This window comes from Lynx rufus, unplaced genomic scaffold, assembly GCF_022079265.1.
Source record: "Lynx rufus isolate CCGP_SWC_20201006 ecotype Redwood Valley unplaced genomic scaffold, mLynRuf1.p SCAF_2, whole genome shotgun sequence".
NCBI classification, from domain to species: Eukaryota; Metazoa; Chordata; class Mammalia; order Carnivora; family Felidae; genus Lynx; species Lynx rufus.
Genome location: NW_025814834.1, coordinates 170,431,038 through 170,453,675, shown reverse-complemented (window position 1 = coordinate 170,453,675; position 22,638 = coordinate 170,431,038). Strand labels below are relative to the sequence as shown.

Below are 22,638 nucleotides of genomic sequence, written 5' to 3'. Positions count from 1 at the left end.
GTGAATAATGCTGCTGTGAAGGTTTGTGTATAAATTTATCAGCATATTGTTTTCATTTCCCTTGAATGTACCCTTAGGAGTGGTAGTTCTGTGTTTAACATTTTGAGAAACTGTTGGCCAGAGTGCTACGTGATTTTACATTCCCACCAGCAATATATGCCGGTTCTAATTTCTCCATATTCATGATGGTACTTGTTACTGTCTTTTTTATTATAGCTGTCCTGGTGGGAGTGAAGTCTCAGTGAGGTTTTGATTTGTATTTTCCTAGTTACTAATTATGTTGAGCATCTTTTTATTTGCTTATTGGCCATTTGTATATCTTCTTTGAAGACATGCTTATTCAAATACTTTGCCCATTTTTAATTGGGTTGCCTTTTTATTTTTGAGTTGTAAGAGTTCTTTATACATTCTTGATACAGGTCCCTTACTAGATATGACTTGCAAATATTTTTTTCATAATCTGTAGGTTCCTCCTTCACTTGTTAATGGTATTGTTTCCAGCATGAAAGTTTTTTTGATTTTTATGAAGTCCAATATGTCTATTTCTTTGTTTTTTGTTGTTGTTATATTTTGTTTTTTTTTTTTTAAAGTAAGCTCTGTTTCCCTCCTGGGGTTTGAACTCACGACCCTGGGTTCAAGCGTTGCATGCTCTACTGACTGAGTCAGCCAGATGCCCTGTGCTTTTGATGTCTTATCTAAGAAACCATTGTGTAAAGGTCATGATTTACCCTTATGTTTTCTTTTGAGAGTTTTATTTTTATCTTGAGGGGGCACCTGGCTAGCTCAGTTGGAGGAGTGTGTAACTGTTTTCATTTTTATTATTTTTTTTTACAAACACAACTTCAGTTTATTCTTTAGTTCAAAACAAAACAAAACAAATCACTTGACAGGCTTAGCTCTCTAGGAGATCTTTATATGGCAAAGTACAGGTTTAAAAAAAATCCACAAAAGCCTGAAATTTTATCCTATGGCTATTGCAACGGGTGTATTTAGAGGACCTTTATTTTGTTTAATAGCAATTATATTGAAGTTCAACACAAAATTCACCTTTTTAAGGTGTATAATTCAGTGTCTTTTAGTATTATGCACAGAGTTGTGTAATCATTATCACTATCTAGTATTAGGACATTTCATCCCTCCAAAAATAAACCCTGTACCCATTAGCAGTTGCTTTCTGCCCCTTCTCCCCAACCCCTGACATACTACTTTTGTGTGTATGGATTTGCCTATTCTGGATATTTCATATAAATGGAATCATATGAAATGTGGTCTTTTGTGACTGGTTCCTTTCACTGGGCATGTTTTCAGGGTTCAACTATGTTGTAGCATGTATCAATACTTCATTACTTTTTATGGCTAAAAAATATTCAGTTATATGGATACACCACAATTTCTTTATCCATTCATCAGTTGATGGATATTTGGGCTCTTTTTACCTTTTGGTTACTATGAATAATAGCTGTGAACATCCATGTATAGGTTTTTGTGTGGTGATATGTCTTCAGATACCTTGAGGATATTCCTAGAAGTAGAATTGCTAGTTATCCTATGTTCAACATTTTGAGAAGCTGTCAGGCTGTCTTCCAAGGTTTGCATACCATTTTACAATCCCGTCAGCAGTGTTATAAGGGTTCCAGTATCTCCACATCCTCACTGGCACTTGTTACTGTCTTTTTATTTTAATCACCCTAATGCATTCAAGGTAGTATCTCCTTGTGGTTTTGATTTGCATTTTTCTTTTTTTTACATTTACATCCAAATTATTTAGCATATAGTGCAACAGTGATTTCAGGAGTAGATTCCTTAATGCCCCTTACCCATTTAGCCCATCCCCCCCTCCCACAACCCCTCCAGTAACCCTCTGTTTGTTCTCCATATTTAAGAGTCTCTTCTGTTTTGTCCCCCTCCCTGTTTTTATATTATTTTTGTTTCCCTTCCCTTATGTTCATCTGTTTTGTCTCTTAAAGTCCTCATATGAGTGAAGTCATATGATATTTGTCTTTCTGTGACTAATTTCGCTTAGCATAATACCCTCCAGTTCCATCCACGTAGTTGCCAATGGCAAGATTTCATTCTTTTTGATTGCCGAGTAATACTCCATTTATATATATACCACATCTTCTTTATCCATTCATCCATCGATGGACATTTGGGCTCTTTCCATACTTTGGCTATTGTTGATAGTGCTGCTGTAAACATTGGGGTGTATGTGTCCCTTCGAAACAGCACACCTGTATCCTTTGGATAATTACCTAGTAGTGCAATTGCTGGGTCATAGGGTAGTTCTATTTTTCATTTTTTAAGGAACCTCCATACTGTTTTCCAGAGTGACTACACCAGCTTGCATTCCCAGAGAAGTAACTCTTGATCTCAGGGTCGTGAGTTTGAGCTCCACATTGGGTGTAGAGATTACTTAACAAAAAAATCTTAAAACAAATGTTTTAATTTTAGGTCACTGATTCTTTTTGAGTTAATTTTCGTATATGCTGTAAGGTAGGAGTCCAACTTTATTCAGTTGTTCCAGCACCGATGAATTGTGTTGGTACCTTTGTTGAAAATCAACTGATCCATGGGGCGCCTGGGTGGCTCAGTCAGTTAAGTGGCTGACTTCATCTCAGGTCATGATCTCGCAGTCTGTGAGTTCAAGCCCCACGTCGGGCTCTGTGCTGACAGCTCAGAGCCTGGAGCCTGCTTCCGATTCTGTGTCTCCCTCTCTCTCTGCCCCTTGCCTGCTTGCTCTCTGTCTCTTTCTCTCAAAAATAATAAACATTTAAAAAGTTTAAAAAATAATTAAAAAAAAAAAAAAAGAAAATCAACTGATCCTAAATATAAGGATCCTAAAAATCAATTGATCCTAAATCAATCCTATTCCACAGATACATATGTGTATTATTATGCCAGTACTACACTGTCTTCATTACTATAGCTCTGTAGTTAGTTTTAAAATTCAGAACATGAGCCCTCCAACTTTGTTTTTTCTCATGATTGTTTTAGCTATTTTATGTTCCATATTATTTTTTGCATCAGCTTGTCAATTTCTCCAAAAGCCCAGCTGAGATTTTGATAAGGATTACTTTGATTCTGTATATCAATTTGTGGAATATTGCCATCTTAATAAGATTTAGTCTTCCAAATCCATGAACATAGTATACATTCCCATTAATTTAGAAAATCTGTAATTTTCTTCAACAGTGTACAGGTCTTACGTACTTATGTTAAATTTATTTCTAAGTATTCTTTATGATGTTTTTCTAAATGGAATTGTTTTCTTAATTTTGTTTTTATAATGCTCATTACTACTGTACACAGATACACTTGACTTTAAAAAAAAATTTTTTTTAACGTTTATTTATTTTTGAAAGAGAAAGAGTGCAAGCCGGGGGGGGGGGGCGGGGGGTGAGGGGCAGAGAGAGAGGGAGACACAGAATCCAAAGTAGGCTCCAGGTTCTAAGCTGTCAGTATGGAGCCCGACACGGGATTCGAACCCACAAACTGCAAGATCGTGACCTGAGCCAAAATCAAGAGTTGTACACTTTAACCAACTGAGCCACCCAGGCGCCCCTGGTGTTCTGTTTTCTATTTCATTGATTTGGTTCTAATTTTATTCTTTCTCATGCTGCCTTTGGTTTGGTTTACTCTTTATCTAGTTTCTTAAATTTCAAATTTAGGTGATTGATTTAAAAATTTTCTTCCATTTTTATAGAGGCATTCAAACCTGTAAATTCTACTATGTCATATTAAGCCAGCTTTCCATAAATTTCGACATTTGCTTTTCTGTTGAGTTAAAAATATAGTCCATTTCCATTGTGATTTCTTCTTTGGTTCATGAATTACTTAGAAACTTGTTCAGTTTCCAAATATTTGGGGATTTCCCAGATTTCTTCCTGCTTTTGTATTCTCATTTAATTCCAATGTGTTTATGGAGTGCCTGGGTGGCTCGGTCGGTCAACTGACTTTGGCTCAGGTCATGATCTCACGGTTTGTGAGTTCAAGCCCCGCATTGGGCTCCGTGCTGACAGGTCAGAGCCTAGAGCCTGCTTCGGATTCTGTGTCACCCTGTTTCTTTGCCCCTCCCCTGCTCTCAGTCTGTCTCTCAAAAATAAGCAAACATTAAAAATTTTTTAAAAATTCCAATGTATTTAGAGAACATACTTGTATTATCTTAGTGTTTTCAAATGTATCAACTGTGTTTTATGTTGGTTTTTCCTGTTTTTGAGGGGTATTTTTGCTAGAAATGGAATTGTCTTTTTCTTTCAGCAATTTGAATGTCATCCATCTTACTGCCTTGTGGCCTCAATGTTTTCTGATGAGAAGTCAGCTGTTAATCTTACTAAGGATAGCTTGTATGCATATTTTTAGATGCTTATTATATGTCCATTTGAATATGAGTCTGGAGTTTAGGGGAGAGAGGTCCAGGCTGGATGAGCTCACAAAAGGTGTGAGTACAGAAGACGACTAAGTACTGAGTCTTGGGATACTACAGTACATAGAGGTAGGGGACATAAGGAGCCATCAGAGTTGTCTGAGAAGGATTAACTGGTGGAGGATTAACAGTAGGAGAGTATGGTGTTATGGAAGTCAAGTGAAGGAAGTGTGTCAGGGAGATGGGAGTAATGTGCTATTTCAGATGCTGTTGAGAGATCAAATAAGGTGATAAGAAATAACCAGTGGAAGTCATTATGGATCTTTGATCAGGGCAGTTTCATTGGAGCAACTGAGGTGAAAGTCTAATTGGTGTGGATTTACTAATGAAATGGGAGGAGAATTGGATGCATTAAGTTATAGGCAACTCCTTTGGGAAACTTTGCTGTAAATAGGAGCAAATGGGGTAATAGGTAGAGTTTGTTTAAAATGGAAGGAATTTTAGCATGTCCCTTAACACTGATTCAGCATCATAGTATCATGATATTTCAACCAGCCCTGTATTTCTTAAGTTTGAAACTTTAAATTTGATTATTTCAATTCAGAAGTTAGAAATTTTCACTTTAAGATTGACTCAGGGGATTTTCCCTTTGGAGGGTATTTGTAGCCATGTATACCTGTCTGAGTCTTTTTTGGTTACTATCCCTAAGCTTGCATCTGGAATGAGCACTGCATACTCTATTTCAGGTCATTAAATCCTGCCATTAAAACATCTTTTAGGGTTCCATTTTTGTCCCACCTTCTTCATGAAAGTCACCAGCAATGGTTTCTCACTGCTTGCTTAGAAAGCAAGTAAATGTGGAAATATAGAACATTTACTTATGCAGCTTCTGTGTCAAGAAAACTGACTGCTACACAATTACAATAAATGCAGTATTTTTACTACTCATTTTGGCCTTTAATAAAATGTGACCTTGTGATTTTAACTAGTTCATGCATTTCCCTAATTAAATTGAAAACTCTTTGAGGCCAGAAGATTACATTTTCTTTCATATGCCCCACCATGATTTACTACAGCATTAGCTCATTGAATGTTGCATGAACATGAAATATTACTATTTGCCATGGAAGAGTTTTTTATAGATGGGTTCTTAGATTAGCTTAGAACTTTATATTTTATAAGGACTCAGGGCCCTGGAGTGTAGCCTGAATTTAACCCTGACTAGCAGTATTGTCTGTTCCAGGTAACTTTTAAGTACTTGGGTGGTATTAAGTATGACAGGAATTCTCAGGCTTTGGCTACAGATGGGAATCACTTGGAAGCCTTTAAATCCTGAGGCCTACCCTAGAAACTGATTTAATTGGTCTGAAGTATGGCCTGGTCATTAGAGATTTTTAACCCTCCACTGATGATTCTAACATGCAGCCTAGGAGGAAGAAATCCACCATTAGAAGAGATTGGAGTCCCACCCTTCACCTTCAGTTCTGCTCACTTACAGCTATAAGTAAATGTTACCAGTACATTTAATCTTTTATATTATTCAGTAATTTGTTTTTTCCCTCCTTGTAGTTTCTTATCTCAGTCATCACTATGGTACTTCTGACACTGATAACTGTCACACTGGATCCTCCTCAGAAATTACCGGACTTATTTTCTGTATTGGTTTGTTTTGTATCCTGCTTACATTTCCTGTTCTTCTTAGTCTACTTTAACATTATAATCATGTGGGATTCCAAAAGTGGAAGAAATCAGAAGAAAATCAACTAGGTACATCTGCAAACACGCAAAAATATTAACAGTGCTTAAACGGTTTTTGAACTTTTTGCTGTGTATAAATAAAATTATCATTTTGAGGATCATGGAATTACAGGAAAAAGATGGTGAAAAGTCATTGTTGTCTATACAAAGTAAATCTATATGGGATCCAAGCCCAGTGGAGGCTTTTATTTTCTAACTATTGAGTGGCCAAGACATACTGTAGTTTTATAATATTCAGTTATCCAAGTGGGAAAATAAGAGAAAATGCCCTTAATCCCAGTATTTACTCAGGAAATATACAATTTGTTGTCTTAAAGAAAATCTGCAAATCCAGTGAACTTGGAGAATTTAACCCTTCTTTTTAAAGGAAATTACTAATTTTGGTATTTAAATTTCATTTTCCTTCCTTGGAATACAAGTAATGTGTATTTCATTCTTTAGAAATCTATCTCAGGGTTTAAATTTGTGACAATCTTTTAAATTACTGTGAGAAGGCAATTTAAACTGCTTGAAGTTTGAACATGCCTCATTACATGGTACAAATTTGAATTTCTTTTTAACAGAGAGGTTAAACCATGTTATTTTTTCCAAAATGCCGATTTACTTAAATGCAATTTAACAGTGAATTTTCTTGAATTTAAATCTAAGTGGTTTGAGTGATGTCTTTTTAATTACTCGTGATCACTAGTTCTAAACTTCCAGGATCATTCTGTTTAAGTTAAATGGTCTTATGCAGGATTTCATCCTTCTGATCTTTTTATTGTTGTGACGTGGTTCAGGATAACCACTTCCATAGCATTGATTCATATCATGTTTCATATTGACTTGGCTCTGTTAATAATGTATCATTCTATATTAGGAGAAGCTCATCTTTACTGTCATATTCAATTGGTAAAAATAATGTATCATATCGATGTTATAGTTTCTTATGTAAAGATGTGTTGTCTAGATGTGTTGTCTTTACTCTCTGTGATAAGAATAAAACAATTATTTTCACATCAACGTGTTTTTAATGAATATATTTCTTTCATAAGATAGCCATTAAAGTATATTGACTGGTGATACATTTTAAAACAATGAACACATATACACAAAGAAAATTTGGTTCTAGACATGGACAGCCACAGGCTGAGACAAGAAGGTATGTACTTCTAAGTCTGATAAAGGAAGTAAATAGATTTAGACAAAGCAAAAATCAGGAAGTATTTCTTTTTCGAAGCAAATGTGCATAAAGACTCAAAGGGCAGGTCAGCACAGAAAAGCAGCCTTGAATCACTGCCGAATCAGCAGGAACACTGCTGTCCATGGTCACCATCTGTAATCACTGTGCCCAAATGTCAGCATCTTGGCTGGCTGGTGTAGTCCTATTTTTTTATTTTTTATTTTTTGGAATAGCATACATAGGTTTAACACAGGATGTTGATTTAAATCGATGAGGAAGTTCTAAATAACTGGAACAGAGAAACATTATTTGAAAAAGTATGTAAATATTAATAGACTAGGTACATATTCAAAGGATGTTATGGGCAAATTCTTTATACATTTTCTAGATGATTTAACCTAGTCATATTGAGTTAACATTGTAGCTTTTATGGAGACTTGTAGCAATTATAAGTCAAGTATGTCTTAACTATCTGTTAGAAACCAATTTAAGAAGAGTCCACTCTGAACTTGGATTAGGTTCCAAAATACCAAAAATGGGGGCACCTGGATGGCTCGGTTGGTTAAGGGTCTGACTTCTAATGGTCATGGGTTCAAGCCCTGTGTTGGGCTTTGTGCTGACAGCTCAGAGCCTGGAGCCTGCTTCAGATTCTGTGTCTTCCTCTCTCTGTGCCACTCACCTGCTTTGTTTTCTCTCTCTCAAAAATAAACATTAAAAAACAAAAACAAAATACCAAAAATGTCCAGTGATGAATTAAAAACACAGAAATAGGCAATTCTAAAGTATTTCAGTGACAGGATTACTGGGATATCTAAATATAAAGATATTTAGGTAATGCAAAAATATTAAAGATTTCTCACTTCACTAATCTGTCAAAAAAATGAACCCTTCTAAGTAAGTTATTTTCAAGTTCATTTTAGAGGGAAGGGCCCTTTCTGAGAAATGCAGTTTTCTCTGTTGCCAATAAACTTAGGTTTGCTTCTTAAAATGAAGAGAACAGGGTGTATGTTCATGTATCAAATATGAAGCATACAGAAGCCATTTTCCTTTGAGGCCTTAAGGAGGGGAGAAAAATCCCAGATGTAGCATTCTGTCCAAATGATAAACCACAACTAAGTGAGTGAAACATTTACAAAAGTCAGGGCAGCCAAAGGAGCCTCTCTGTTCAATAGAAAGAGTAAAAGATGGATAGGATGTAACTAAATAATGGCTGGAGTTAACACAGGGGTTTCAAGTCTCAATTGGTCTCTCTTCTGTTATGTTCATTGGAAGATCAGGGCCAAGTGTATCCCCCGCCTTCCTCCATGTCGCACCCCCTCCCCCCATATAAACATTAGTTTTGTGTGTGGATCTTTCTGCTTTGTCCTTCATGTGGCCTCCAAGGGTGATAAAGCGAGAGTCATCTGATCTACAATGAAGAGGACTGGGAAATGATTCTTAGCAGACCCAGCTGTTCTGAAAGGCAAAAGCTTAGTATATCAAGAGGTCAAACATACAGTAACTGATTTAATAGCATTAAGTACATACCTACATAACTTGCATTACATATGAAACCAAACTACTTCTTAACCCTTTAATTCCTGACTAATGTAAGTTTCTTTATATGCTTTGGCTTTATTTACATCCTAAGGTTAGTTTTCAGTGCTAGAACACAAAAAGAATTATTCTTTTTGGTATATTTTCAGTAATATCCTATTACAAGGACTGTAACACAAAGTGTTCTTAATATTTAGCAGATTATCTTAAAAGTCTTATTTAAATAGTACCAATAAAGTCATTAGTGAAGGCAATTAGGTTTAATAGTTAATTGGGTTACTATTTAGTATCTATGTCATTTAATAGTTCTTAAAACCCATTTTCATTTTAAGAAGTAAATCTGAAATTTCTCTAAATGGAAAATCAGTTATTTTCAAACAAGTTAAATTTTGTTTCAGATTTTCATACAGTATTTTTATTTCATGATACAGTAGTATCTTCCACAAATTTTATCAAGACTTAGGGCAAGTACCAAGGGAATAGCATTTTTTCCCCTGCAGAAGTGGTCAAAGAAAAATACAGAAGTTTTAAAAAACCGTGTTATCAAGTTATAACACATCCTGTGATACCCTCTTCCCCTTGTTTCGTGAGAGTACAGATGATTATAATACAAAATAACACCACAGAAAAATAGAAATTTAAAATAATGTTTCAAAATCATTTGGAAGGAATCAAAATGATTCCTGACCCATAAGAAAGGTCCTTTCAATTCAGTACAGTGTGTAGTTCAGTTTAAGAACAACTTCATATTTTAAAATATACTGAAAAATGCATTCCACTATTATATAAAAGGTATAAAAATTTTTAAACATTGAAATAGTTTTTCTGCACAAACATAGGAATAACTAGAATATAATAAAGACTCGTCCCCGAGACAGTGGCTATACAATAAACTTTTTGAAAAATTCTGTAAGTGTAAAAAAATCTAATTAATACACATCTGGGGCTTTAAATGGGAAAGTGGTACCTAATTCCACTCACCATTAGATTTAATCTGAGCTTTAAAACATACAGTTTTACCAAAGGTGCCATTTTCATAAATGTTCTAAGTCTATCCACAAATGCTAAAAGTATACAGAAGTGTATGTGATACAGAATTGAAGTCAAGATCTTGTTCTACATGTTGGCTTACATTAAAGGGTCAAGAAGAAATGTATTATTTACATTGAGATTATCTACTGCTGTGTGTAGAAAGTTTAAATTAGCTGCAAGAAATTTTATCTAGACACACACCTGCCTAGTGCTATGATCTGGTATTTACTGGGCAGATTAATTACAAACATTTCTTCTGTTCCTTTAAATATGATCAGGCAGATGCAGAAGAAGTTGGTGTCCATAGTAAGTGCATTTCTTCTAAATGTCTGCAGGATATAAAAGATGATTGTTAAATCAAGAATTAGTTTCCAAATTAACATGCATCTCATACACTACTTAAGACACGATTTAAACACCCATTTACCATGTAATTTGGTACCTAGTTTAGATATTGGCAATCTCTCATTTGCTTATTTTTGAATCTTCTAAGCAACATTCACCTTCACAAATAATTGTCAGTATGATTACTCAGACATCACACTCTTCACTTTATGTGAAGATTTATCTGAGATACTTCTGAGAGATTTCTGAAACTCCTACATGATCTACTTGCTGAAAACACCAAAATCTACATGCCTTTTGTCTGTAAGCCTTAAGGGCCTTTCAGCAGGTGTTTCCTCCAACAGCTGCCCCCCAAAAAAAGAGACTGTATTTACTGACATTCCTATTCGGCGAGTGTCCTCTGGGGACTCCTAGTGGTGGCAGAAGTTCTTGTCATTTGGCTTAGGACCTTTGTGTGAGAGGACGTCTTTGACAAGAGCAGCTATTGGCAAGTGATGACACATTTCCCATAGGGTATGTGGACCTTTGATTCCTGAAATACCCCATTCATGCTTACACCGGCAGCCATGAAGAAGTAATGCATGGTAGTCCCCTATATTTCCCTATTCATGGGAGTCCACATATATTCTTGTCCTAGAAGAATGTAGGTTGCCAACTTAACAACCAACTCTTGCCAACTTGAGTCTGGTCTGAATTCCTATAGAAGATTTTAAGCACTCTAGTATTGACTTAATATCCCTGTAGGTTATTGATACATAGTTATCAGAACTAATGACAATACCATTCAGGAAAGGAAGACTGTCATTAAATAGTTACTATGGGGGAGGTGCTAGTTAAGCTTATTCTGTACAATCTCACAAGGTAGATATTATCAGTCCCATTTTATAATTAAGATTTAGGGAAACCAAGTGCCTTACTTAAGGCCACAGAGCTAAGTAGGTAGCAGAGCTGGTGCGGGACGTGTAATCCAAATTCTGTCCTCTGTTATAATGCCAGACCATGCAGAGAAGTTTCATCGATTGATCATGACTGCTAGAAGGGAGCATAGCATGTGTATTATCTCTACACTGCCATACTGGCTCTGGAGATGAATTATCTCAGAACACAAACGAAATACAAGTTAGACATAGTGATGCAGTTCATGAGCAGTATTTTGACAGAATTCATCCTTCGTATAACAACTATATTCTCTCTAAAATATATTTTGGATTGTTACTTCCCTAAACAATAATCTTCACTGGTCCACTTCTGCCTAATGAATAAAGTCTGAACTTATTAACCCTAGTGATCATAACTGTCAATGATGTGGTTGAACCTACTGTTCAATCGTTCTGCTTTTCTGCCTTTTTGTTCATGTTGTTCTCTCTGCCTCGTATGTTTATACAGCCCATCAAAATTACCCATTTTTCAAATTCAAGCTTCTTAGTAAAGTACAAAGTTTCCATTACTAGGGTCTGGAAGGTCCTCTGTCAGACATAATGTAGAGTGAAATAACTAGAATTGATTTTCAAAGAATGAACTCTTAAATAACGACCTAATCACTCCATCCTGAGGTGATCTATGTCTGTTGTGTATTCCTATACTATTGCTTATTCTTCATTTGGTTCTTAGTTTATACTCCTTGGTCTGAAGAGGAAGGAACTGTCAATTATTCTGCTCTCTATACTCCATGGAGGAGTGACAAACTTGACTGGCCAAAGTCCAGAACATTGGCCCACATTTTGCCAGTAATATTATATGTCACTCTTTTTACACAACACTCTTTCCCATCACTGTCTACTCTCAAGTCCAATGCATCTTTGTGCTTCCTAATTTCATGTTGTAAAGAGACCAGCCCATTTTATCTATCTCATCTGCAATAAAGCATAGGCAGGTCTATTTCAAAGTTCCGGCTTTCTCCTCAGGTTCAAGGTTTAGATTCACAGGGTTCAAGATTTAGACTCAGTGTGGGAGACAGGAGGTTCCATTTCTGCCTTAGGCACAATCTATATTAGTTACCCCAAGTTTCTGCCAGAGGATCTGCCATGTTGGAGGTTATCAATTCCTCCAACTAATTAAGTTGATACTTGGATCCTCATTGGACTCCTAGTCCCTTTTTGTACTTGCTATTGGTCAGAATCCTGGAAAGAAGAGGGGAGAGAGGTCTGAATTTGTACTGCTTATTATAGTTTGCCTTATATTATTATCATTTTATGTGTATAATATTAATCTTGTATCTTTAGCTTGACTACTAGGTTTTAAAAGGTTGGCATTATGCAAGTGCTTTGTTTATACTAAGCCATATACTTTTGTTCACCAAATGATTTATCCAATTGTTTCTAGATGAAGTATCCCAATATCTCCTGCAGTATCACCTATTACTATTTAACCCACACCATGCTTCCACCATACCTTTGCTGGTCTTTGTACATCTGTGACCCATAGGTTGCTGCCTCTCTTACTCACAGTATCTCTTATTCTAACATGATTTTATAAAGGCTTTGTTTGTTAAAGGCTCTGGGAGTGAATCTGTATGGGTTATTTCCCCCAGTAAATAATAGAGGTCAGGAGGAATAATCACTGAAGTGTGAAAGGGCAGGAGCTGATGTGGTGCAGACAGGGAAGCTGGCCACAACGGTATCAGGAGTACTGTGACTGTCAGAGGTTTCTAGGGCACAGGCCAAAATGAGAGAACATGGAAGAGAGACCTGAGGAAGCCTAATGTAAGGTGAGTTATAAGAAGGTTTTGAAATACGGGTAAGTTTTTGACAATGATGGGAAAAACGTATGTCAAGCAAAGGAGACAGGAACAAAGATAAGGGAATGAGAAAGATTCTCTCTGAGGAATGTGCCTGAAGAATGGTACATAATCTGGACTGAGGCACAAGGACAAGGAAAGCTGTGGTCACATGAGGGAGAGTTCTGAATGTCAGTATAAATTTGATTTTACTGTGAACGTGGTAGAGTGATACCTTCTTAAGCATAATTTGTCCAGTAGCAGAACAGGCTGTAGGGGAAAGGGAGCAAGGGGCAGAGAGGCAGGTTACCATAGGGAGGATAATATGGATGAGAGGTAATGAAGGAATAAACTAGTGCAGGGGTCATGGAAAGGAGAGGTAAACATTTTCGGAAGTGATCTAACCTGGCAGCAGTTGGGTATGGGGCCACAAAAAGGGACAGACATTTGAGGTTTTGAGTCTTATCACTGGATGAGTGTAATCCCTAGAAAAAACAGAAATGAGGAAGAATTTGGGGGGGGAATAATAAAAATCAGCACACTTGGGGGACAATATATGGCAGCTGAGCTTGTGGGTTTACAGCTCAGGAGAAGGTCACAAATTGATTTGGAAACCATATACAGTACTACACTAAGGTGAGAACTAAAGCCAAGGAATGGGTGAGATCACGAAGAAACTGCCCAAAACACAGTCAAAAGAACCCAGGGAAATGCCTCAAAGGTGAAGTTCAGTTTCATTTCTTTGTCTTTTCCCTCCACTGCTTTCCACTGAAAAGGAAGTTGAGTGGTAGGTCAACTTTCATTCTTTCAAGTATTTTGAAAGTACTACTCAAGTTAAAGACTCAGAAGAACATGCCTAATGTGTGATGATCTTGGGGCACCTGGGTGGCTCAGACAGTTAAGTGTCTGACTCTTGATTTTGGCTCAGGTCGTGATTTCATGGTTGGTGGGACTGAGCCCCATGTCGGGCTCTATACTGATAGCATGGAGCCTGCTTGGGATTCATATTCTCTCTCTCTCTGTCTCTCTCTCTCTCTCTCTCCCTCCCTCCCTCCCTCCCTCTCCCTTTCCCTCTTCGTCTCTCTCTCTCTCCCCCTCTCTCTCCCTCTCTCGCTGCCCTTCCCCTGCTCCCACTCTCTCAAAACAAACATTAAAAAAAGAAAAACATGTGATGATCTTTACTAGAATCCAGCAACACAAAGCTATTCCCAGCACGCCTTAGTTACCTGAAGTTCATGGATGAGACTGTCATATACTAAATGCATATGTTCTCTGCCAGATGTATGACTGTCTTCTAATAGTTTCTGTTGGATTTCCATGGACCAGAAATTGTATAAAATGTTTAGTCCTATAAGTATGTGTGTATATGTATATATATTATATCCTTCCTGTTTAATGGTATCTAAAACCTTTGACCAATAGAGAAACCTGAAAATCACAGATCACTATTGTGAGTGAGCAAAGCACCGTCTCTAGCACCAGACTACTCAGGTTATCCTGGCTTTGCCTCTTAGGTAATTCTGGGACAAGGTATTTACATTTTTTTAAATGTTGATTTATTTTTGAGAGAGAGAGATAGAGCGTGAGCGGGGGAGGGGCAGAGAGAGAGGGAGACACAATCTGAAGCAGGCTCCAGGCTCTGAGCTGTCAGCACAGAACCCAACATGTGGCTTGAACTCACAAACTGCGAGATCATGACCTGACCTGAAGTCGGACACTTAACCAAATGAGCCACCCAGGTGCCCCAGGACAACCTCTTTGTGCCTCTGTTTCCTCACCTATAAAATAAAGATAATAACTATATATCATGTAAGTTGTTGAAAAGGTTAAATGGAATATATATAAAGTCTGGCACATTGACAGTGCTCAATAAATGTTAGCTATTATTATAAACTATTATTTGTAGTGTACAACAGAATAAACATTCTAATGAATGAAAGTGACACAATTTTGTGTATAAGATGCTTTGCAAATATTTTTAAAACAGCTAGTTTGTTAGGAAGCTAATACTAATAATTTTAAATACCATTTCCAAAGAAATGGATTGTCAGTATAGAATTCATTTTGCATTAACTTTTTTCCTAAGAGATAGCAGGCAACATCTGGTTAGCTTCTAAGAATCTTAATTAATATTGATGCCACTAAGTCTGAGATAGGCTAGCTCTTCATGCGAGCCTTCAGTTATAGGTACATTAGACACTAATATCACATTATGACTCATACTGCTTCTAGCTAATATGTTATAATAAGCTAGTTATAAATCTATCATTTTTACTTACATTGCTGAATCCATAGGGAACTGTTGTGAAGGAAAGATACAACTAATTAATATATAATTATTTACTTAATTTAGCACATTTCCAAATTCAAAGACTTGTTATATCTTGTTCAGTCACATGTGTCCTACAGAAACTATAACCCACCTGTCAGTATCTAATTAGTTATTTATACTAAAGGTGCTAAATTAAGAGCCCCCTTTACACTCACCTAAAAATATGTGCTAGCTGATCAGCCTAGCTGATGGTGTTCTTTTCAATCAGCCTCTAACTCATACATTTTGTCAGACTGTCCTCTTATTTATAAAATTAGATTATAATTTCAACAACAGCTCCAAAGTTCATGTTCCTATTTTCTTTATAGACAGTACCAAATTTGATAATGTAAATAAAATGTTTCCACATGAACAAAACAATGAAATTAACAAGGCTAACCTTAATTAGAAAGGTGAAACCCTGGGGTGCCTGGGTGGCTCTGTTGGTTAGGCATCTGACTTCAGCTCAGGTCATGATCTCACAGTTTGTGAGTTTGAGTCCCCTGTCAGGCTCTCTGCCGTCAGTGCAGAGCCGGCTTCAGATCCTCTGTTTCCCACTTTCTGTGCCCCTCCCCTGCTCATGCTCTCTCTCTCTCTCTCTCAAAATTGAATAAACATTAAAAAAAAAAAAAAAAAAAAAAAAAGAAAGGTGAGATCCTACCTCAGTTTAAAATGCCTTTAAGGAATTCATAGCTGTCAAGATGATATAATTCTGTAAGAAAGAAAAGTGTTTTTTTCAAAAAACAGCTTAAAGTAAGTTGTCACAGTATATGATGCAGAATAAATGCTGAATAGAATGAAATTAAAGAGCCTAAACATAAAGTTTTATTTTACATTATAAATAGCTTTGGTGCTATAAATTCTCATTTCAACATCTTACTGATTTGCCTAATTCTGAAACATACATTTAAGAATTTAGGATAGGGGCGCCTGGGTGGCGCAGTCGGTTAAGCGTCCGACTTCAGCCAGGTCACGATCTCGCGGTCTGTGAGTTCGAGCCCCGCGTCAGGCTCTGGGCTGATGGCTCGGAGCCTGGAGCCTGTTTCCGATTCTGTGTCTCCCTCTTTCTCTGCCCCTCCCCCGTTCATGCTCTGTCTCTCTCTGTCCCAAAAATAAATAAACGTTGAAAAAAAAAATTAAAAAAAAAAAAAGAATTTAGGATAGAAAGTGCTGAGTGGGAGAGAGCAAAAGCATAAGAGACTCTTAAAAACTGAGAACAAACTGAGGGTTGATGGGGGGTGGGTGATGGGTATTGAGGAGGGCACCTTTTGGGATGAGCACTGGGTGTTGTATGGAAACCAATTTGACAATAAATTTCATATACTGAAAAAAAAAAGTGCCAAAAAACTTATTATTATTATAATACATGCTTATCCTTTATTATAATTACTTATCTTCTGTGACAGATTCTATAATCCTGAGGGCAGGACCAGGTCTGTCTGGTTCCTTAGTATATCACCAATGCTAGAACAGTGCCTGGCTCATAAGAGGCATTCAAAAAGTATTAAATGGATGAGGCACGTAAGGAGATAGCAATTTCTAAGTATTTGAAAATATTTACATTCCTTTAAGAAATCCTTAGAATGGCATTTGTTTTTATTCATTCATTGAACATGCACTGTGGATCTTCTATCCAGGTTCTATACGAGGTTCTGAGGCTACAATATAGAGATATGACTTTTGTTTGTTTGCCAAGGAGGAGCCCGGAAGGAGCCCTGTAACCAGACGATTACAATATACTGCGACACTACAACGTTATACATTTATAAACATTCAGACAAGTGTTGTAGAAGCCTAGAAGAGGAAGCAATTTCGTTTTACCTAGGTGAGCTGGGGAGAGTCACAGAGGATGTGACATCTGAGGCTGACCTTAAAGAATGAGCAGGAGTTCGCTAGACAGAGAAGGAAGAAAGAGCAATCTAGGTAGAGAAAGGAGCAGGAGAGGCCTGGAGTTCTGAGAGATTCCAGAGGGCTGAAGCATAAGGTGCGAACAGTATGAATTAAAATGACTTCTTTCCTCCTATATGAGTTCTGAGCTAGAGGAAAAATCACCTAATACTTACTTTTTCACAGAAATCTTGCTTTAACTACTTAATTAGCTATATAACACTATAAATATCTGCTTTATTATTCTCCATATGTGTTTAAAATACATAAACCACTTAGAGAATTTATCTAACTCTTTTTTGAGGAGCTTTCCTGACTACTCTAAGAGTTAAAATGGGGGAAAAAATGTTCACCTGTCAGGTGACATAAAACCAATTTCTACTAAATGTGCCAGAATAATTTTTCTCCACCTCAAAAACGGTTAGTCTTCAGTCTGTTCATTACTGTCTTTTTATAGTATTTTTATTTAATAAAACCTATTAAGACTACCATACAAATCTCTTTACTTATGCTTTTATCTTTTAACTGATCAATTTTTATATTGCTGACATCCCTTCTTCACCATTTGCTCATTTAAAAATTCATAGTATGTGAGATATGTCTCTGGAGAAAATGTCTATAAAATTTGTTACAGCTGGCAAATGTGTATGAGTCAGTGATAGCACATGACTAAATGCTTCACAGAAAATAAAATTTGTTTCTGTAGTAAGCAGAACTGTTTAAATGTTATTTATTTTTATGTTTCAAAGAAAATATATTGTGAAGTGCTGCATTGATTTAATACGCAACAATGTCTGTGTACATGCTGTAGAAGGAAAATTTATGAAACCTTTGCACAACTCCTTTAATTGAATTTTCCAAATCTCTCACCACACACAAATAATCAATATCTTCTGCAGAGAAAACCAGTCAGAATTATTACTGTCTTTCGTTTCAATTTTGTTGTCATCAGCACATACGGAGCACCTGGATATTCGTAACGTCTGATACCAAGTTATTTACACCTCTTAAACACATAATTGCTATTAAGTGAGTTCAAATCTATGGTTTAATTTTTTTTACGCATTATTTAAAATATAAAAGTGATCATACTTCTAGAGAAGTATACAAAAATTTAAAACATGGAAAAAATTATTTAAAAGGCTTTGAAAAGTAATAAATCAGTTTGTTTTTCCTTAAATCCTAGACAAATCTCAAGTAAGCAGTCAAAATGTATCCCCAAAACAGTGATGAACAGTGTAAAATAAGAGCATTAACATTATTAATAGGAAAACTATGAACCACGTACAACATACATGAAAATTGAATCCTGATACAGAGCTGAGGACTACAGTTGTACATTAATGTATATCTGTGTCACCAAAACTAATACCTCCATTTTTTATCTCCAGATAAACCAAGAACGTTAAGACATAGGAAGGAATTTTTGTTGTTTCTTCTAAAGCTCATCATGTCTAAACTTCAGACTCCAGTGCTTTTAAAACTGAAGTATTTGTCTGAACAAAGATATTGTTTAATGTTAAGGTATGAAAAACTAAAAGGGTAGTAGTCTTCTAGGGAGTGAAATCACTTGGCCGACATGATAAATGCTTTTTCAAGACTGAGTGGAGGAAAGAACAACATAATTTTAAGTTAAAAAAATACTTCAGTGGATGGTTAGAATGAAAAGGCAGTATCAAACTACTTTATAGTCTTAGAACAGAAAGAGTTTAAAATTTGTCCTCTAGTCCAAGAATCTGAAAACTTTAAAATCCTATAACCCAGATGAATTTTACAATGTAAGACAGTAAGTTAGCTAAAGAAAACAGAAACATAGTTTGTGCTTTTCTTTTGAAGGCCACAGCTAGAAATTCTGAAATATTTTGTATTACAAACAGCTGAGACAATCAACTTTTTTGAACAATGTAAAGTTCAGATGGTTACATTTCATTTCAAATATGCATACTGCAACCTACACAATTATTCTCAAAACAGATAAAATATGTTTTGGACTAAAGCTAAGTGTCTAGATTTCGTATCTTGGCAATGGCTCTACAATTTGCTTACATTCTTTTCAAAAACATTTTGTTTACTGGAAGTACTGGTCATAGACAAACAATGATGGTATTTTCTAATATCTGCAGAAAAAATGAAAATACTAAGTACTATATAATGCCATCTATTGACTTGGGAATATCTGTATTAAGTTGTTTTAAGTAGAGGTTGATTATGTAAAGTAAATAAATTTCATGCCTTACCATGTGATGATAATGTGACATTCCATCTGTATCAACTCACTGAATGGTCATGTTTTAAATCTTCAGCATAACAAATTAAGAATAATTATGAAAATTCACATCCAAATCTGACAGAAAAAGGACCTTTCATCTCATTATTTTTCTAAGAGTCATAAAGCCAATATTATTTAGGAAAGTGAGGTTAGGCTTACTTCCTAAGTAACTGAAAAAAGAAAGAAAGCTTTCCTTTGTTTAAGAAAACGGTACTTAGCAAGAGAGATCCTCTTTTATTCATATACTCTATCAAAGCATTCCCTGATTTGCAACGTCCAGTTCTTTTCAAAACTATGAAAATCTCAGTGTACCTTTTAATGTTATTGTGTATGTTTTAATTTTCCCTGAATGTTACATAAAGCCTTAAGAATGTGTGTCAGATGTCTATTTATTTAAATCACTAAGCATGTTATTTTTACAATTATACTGCTCTGCCTGTCATAAAGACTGCAACGGATGCCAAACAAGCTATTTTTCCTGACATGGAAAAATAAATAGAACTAAAGGACCAAGCTGAAGGGGCAACAATAGCATAAATGCTGGAATTTTCCTGATATTGTCTATTTTAACTATCCTAGGAAAATTTTATGAGAATCTGAAGGACATTCTTTTGATAGTAAAACAAGCAATTTTTTTCTTAAAAAATTTTTTTTTCAATGTTTATTTATTTTTGAGAAACAGAGAGAGACAGAGAGTAAGTGGGGGAGGGGCAGAGAGCGAGGAAGACAGAATCCGAAGCAGGTTCCAGGCTCTGAGCTGTCAGTACAGCTGGGTACATGGGTTCGAACCCATGAAATGTGAGATCATGACCTGAGCCAAAGTCAGACGCTTAACCAACTGAGCCACCCAGACGCCCCTGTTCTTATTTTCATTCAGTACCTAATAAAACAAATCCCATACATATTATGGGAGTTGTTTTTATATTATATAATTTCTAATATTATGAATATTCCCAAAACATTTTAAAATTTAAACAATTCTAGATAATAGCATAGTAAAAGAAAGGAGTACATTAGAAATTTCTATAAAAAGCTGAAGGCTTGATCCCTAAATAAGGAATGTATATACAAAGCAAATTAGTTTCACATGCCAAAGCACTAGCAAAGTCCTTGTAAATGAATGTGTAAATAAAAGGGGTTAAAAATTAACTCAGCAAAAAAGTTATACACGTATATACATATATATACATATATATATACATGTATAACTATATGTATATGTATATATATATATATATGTATATACGTGTATAACTTACATATGTATATATATGTATGTGTTGGTGTGTATCATCTTTAATCAAAAACAAAATAAAACCACCAAAATAAAAAAAATATATATTACGAACCAGAGAGAGAAAGAAAAACACTCAGTAAAAATACTCAAACTCATATTATAAAAAAAGTAACCTTCAAAAGATTTTTCAGACAACAATACTTTTAAAAAATTAGTTAAAAGGCTAACGAAGATTTGAATAAACTCAGGAAATATAAAGAGCTAAAGCAGCTCTTGCCAAGAAACAGAAACAGAAGATGACATATATTGTGATATATATAGATATAAAATATATATCTATATACATAGCTACTACATATTTTATGTATCTAAATTCAGTTTTCATTTACACCACAACAAATATTCAATTCTTATTAGAAATTTTAAAACATGATTTAGTCACAGGATCTCCTTTATACATGAACAAACACTTGGCCCTTAGGGAAGGCCTGGTAAAGGGCAAGTCAGTTTTAATCCCTAAAATACTAGAAAATAGTTTTAAGGCTGGTCATGTATATACACAAAGAATTGGTATATACTAGATAACTGAAAGGAGACAACTTTTTACCACATGTCTTAATAAATGTCTTAATAAATGTTCAGGGAGGGAAAAAATACTTTTGGAAAAATTTTTTCCCATTATTAAAATGATGATTCACTTATTTATTCTACAACTTTCCCTTCCTCATTTCTCAAAACTTGGTGAAAGCCAACTATGTAAAGCCTAATTCTAGCCAATTCTAGAAAATTACAGATTAAAAAAAAATATTCATACCACTGGCACAGAATATAAAGAAGAGAGATTTCCTCTAGATGGGAAATAATAATCATTACAATTTCCCATTATGATCCTCTAAAATTTCTCATGTTAAAGGAGACTAAAACCATTGAAATCCAGTTACACATTATAATCAAGTTTCACAGTATAGGAGGGAAGAGACCTCAAGTCTTTTCTAAGAGCTGCTTTCATGTTCTTAAATTCTTGCGATCACGGCGGAAGTTAGCTGCTCAACTGAAAGGCTCAGGAAGCCTGCTCAGCTCTCTTCCCACATGAGTTCTGGAGGAGTACTGCCAGGGCTCTTGCCCTGTATTAATTACCCAGGTGGCCTCGGAAGTAAGCAGCAGGGAATCCCAACAGTTCCCGCGGCAGTCTCACCACAGACTTGTTAAAGATCCTAAATAATCCTAAATATAGTCTCATATACTAGATTGGCTGAAGTAGTTTCAGTTATGCCTCATACGTTTGCAGGGATTGCAAAATGGCATTGATGTCAGTAATATTAAAATGATCCTTCTTAAGTTGGTCTAAAGGTTTTAATATTTTATAGTCCACGATCATTTTGCTTACTGAGGTATGGATATGCATGTGTTATGGGAAAACCTGCTAATTTCGTTTCCCATACTGTGAAATGCTCAGAGGCATATGGGTTCACAGTAGATCAAACATCATTAATACTCTGAAAGTTTTCAGAACACTGGTTACCGAGTAACTTTTTATGCAATGTATAATCCTAATTCAACACCAAAAATTGTTATATATTAATGCATTGTTGCCCCTATTTGTCTGTATTCTCAATAACTTTTAATAAAAAGACCAAATTTAAATCTTAAACTGAAAATTGTATTTCAAAAGATATTTTAAAAGTTTAATCATCAGGGAAGTTATCATAGTCTGCCAAATCCAGTATAAGGTTTTTCAAATGGGGTTCATGATTTTTTAGAAGATCACACTAAAAAAGGGCTCATGATGATTGGTTTTAAATGGCGAAATGAGATGAAAGGATCTTTTTTTTATAAATTAAAACACAACTCTTTACCTTTGTTGGGAGGTCCTGAACTCTTCTTTTCAAAGAGTTTTTGTTTTGTTACTTTTGTCACTAAAAAAAAAAAATCCCATGTTAAGAACTAACGTGGAATGCAAATAATTTCTCATCTTAGAAACACTTAATGAAAAAAAATAATTTTAAGTAATACACATAGATT

The 22,638-nt window shown here is 35.5% G+C and overlaps 2 protein-coding genes across 4 annotated transcripts in view; one reads left to right on the top strand and one right to left on the bottom strand.

Moving 5' to 3' along the window:
* Nucleotides 1–7,123, top strand: part of ALG6 (ALG6 alpha-1,3-glucosyltransferase) — a 66,523-nt gene extending 59,400 nt beyond the window's left edge. For all 3 annotated transcript variants that reach the window (XM_047083261.1, XM_047083263.1, XM_047083262.1), the window contains one exon: nucleotides 5,933–7,123. In XM_047083261.1, the coding sequence (XP_046939217.1) occupies nucleotides 5,933–6,130 (198 nt within the window). In that variant the 3' untranslated portion in view covers nucleotides 6,131–7,123. The remainder of the gene's footprint in view (nucleotides 1–5,932) is intronic.
* A 2,143-nt stretch (nucleotides 7,124–9,266) lies between these two features.
* ITGB3BP (integrin subunit beta 3 binding protein) overlaps nucleotides 9,267–22,638 on the bottom strand; it is a gene marked incomplete at its 5' end in the record, with an annotated part of 40,950 nt that continues 27,578 nt past the window's right edge. Inside the window, 4 exons of the mRNA XM_047084560.1 lie at nucleotides 9,267–10,180; nucleotides 15,192–15,211; nucleotides 15,885–15,935; nucleotides 22,473–22,532. Coding sequence (XP_046940516.1) covers nucleotides 15,886–15,935; nucleotides 22,473–22,532 — 110 coding nt within the window. The remainder of the gene's footprint in view (nucleotides 10,181–15,191; nucleotides 15,212–15,884; nucleotides 15,936–22,472; nucleotides 22,533–22,638) is intronic.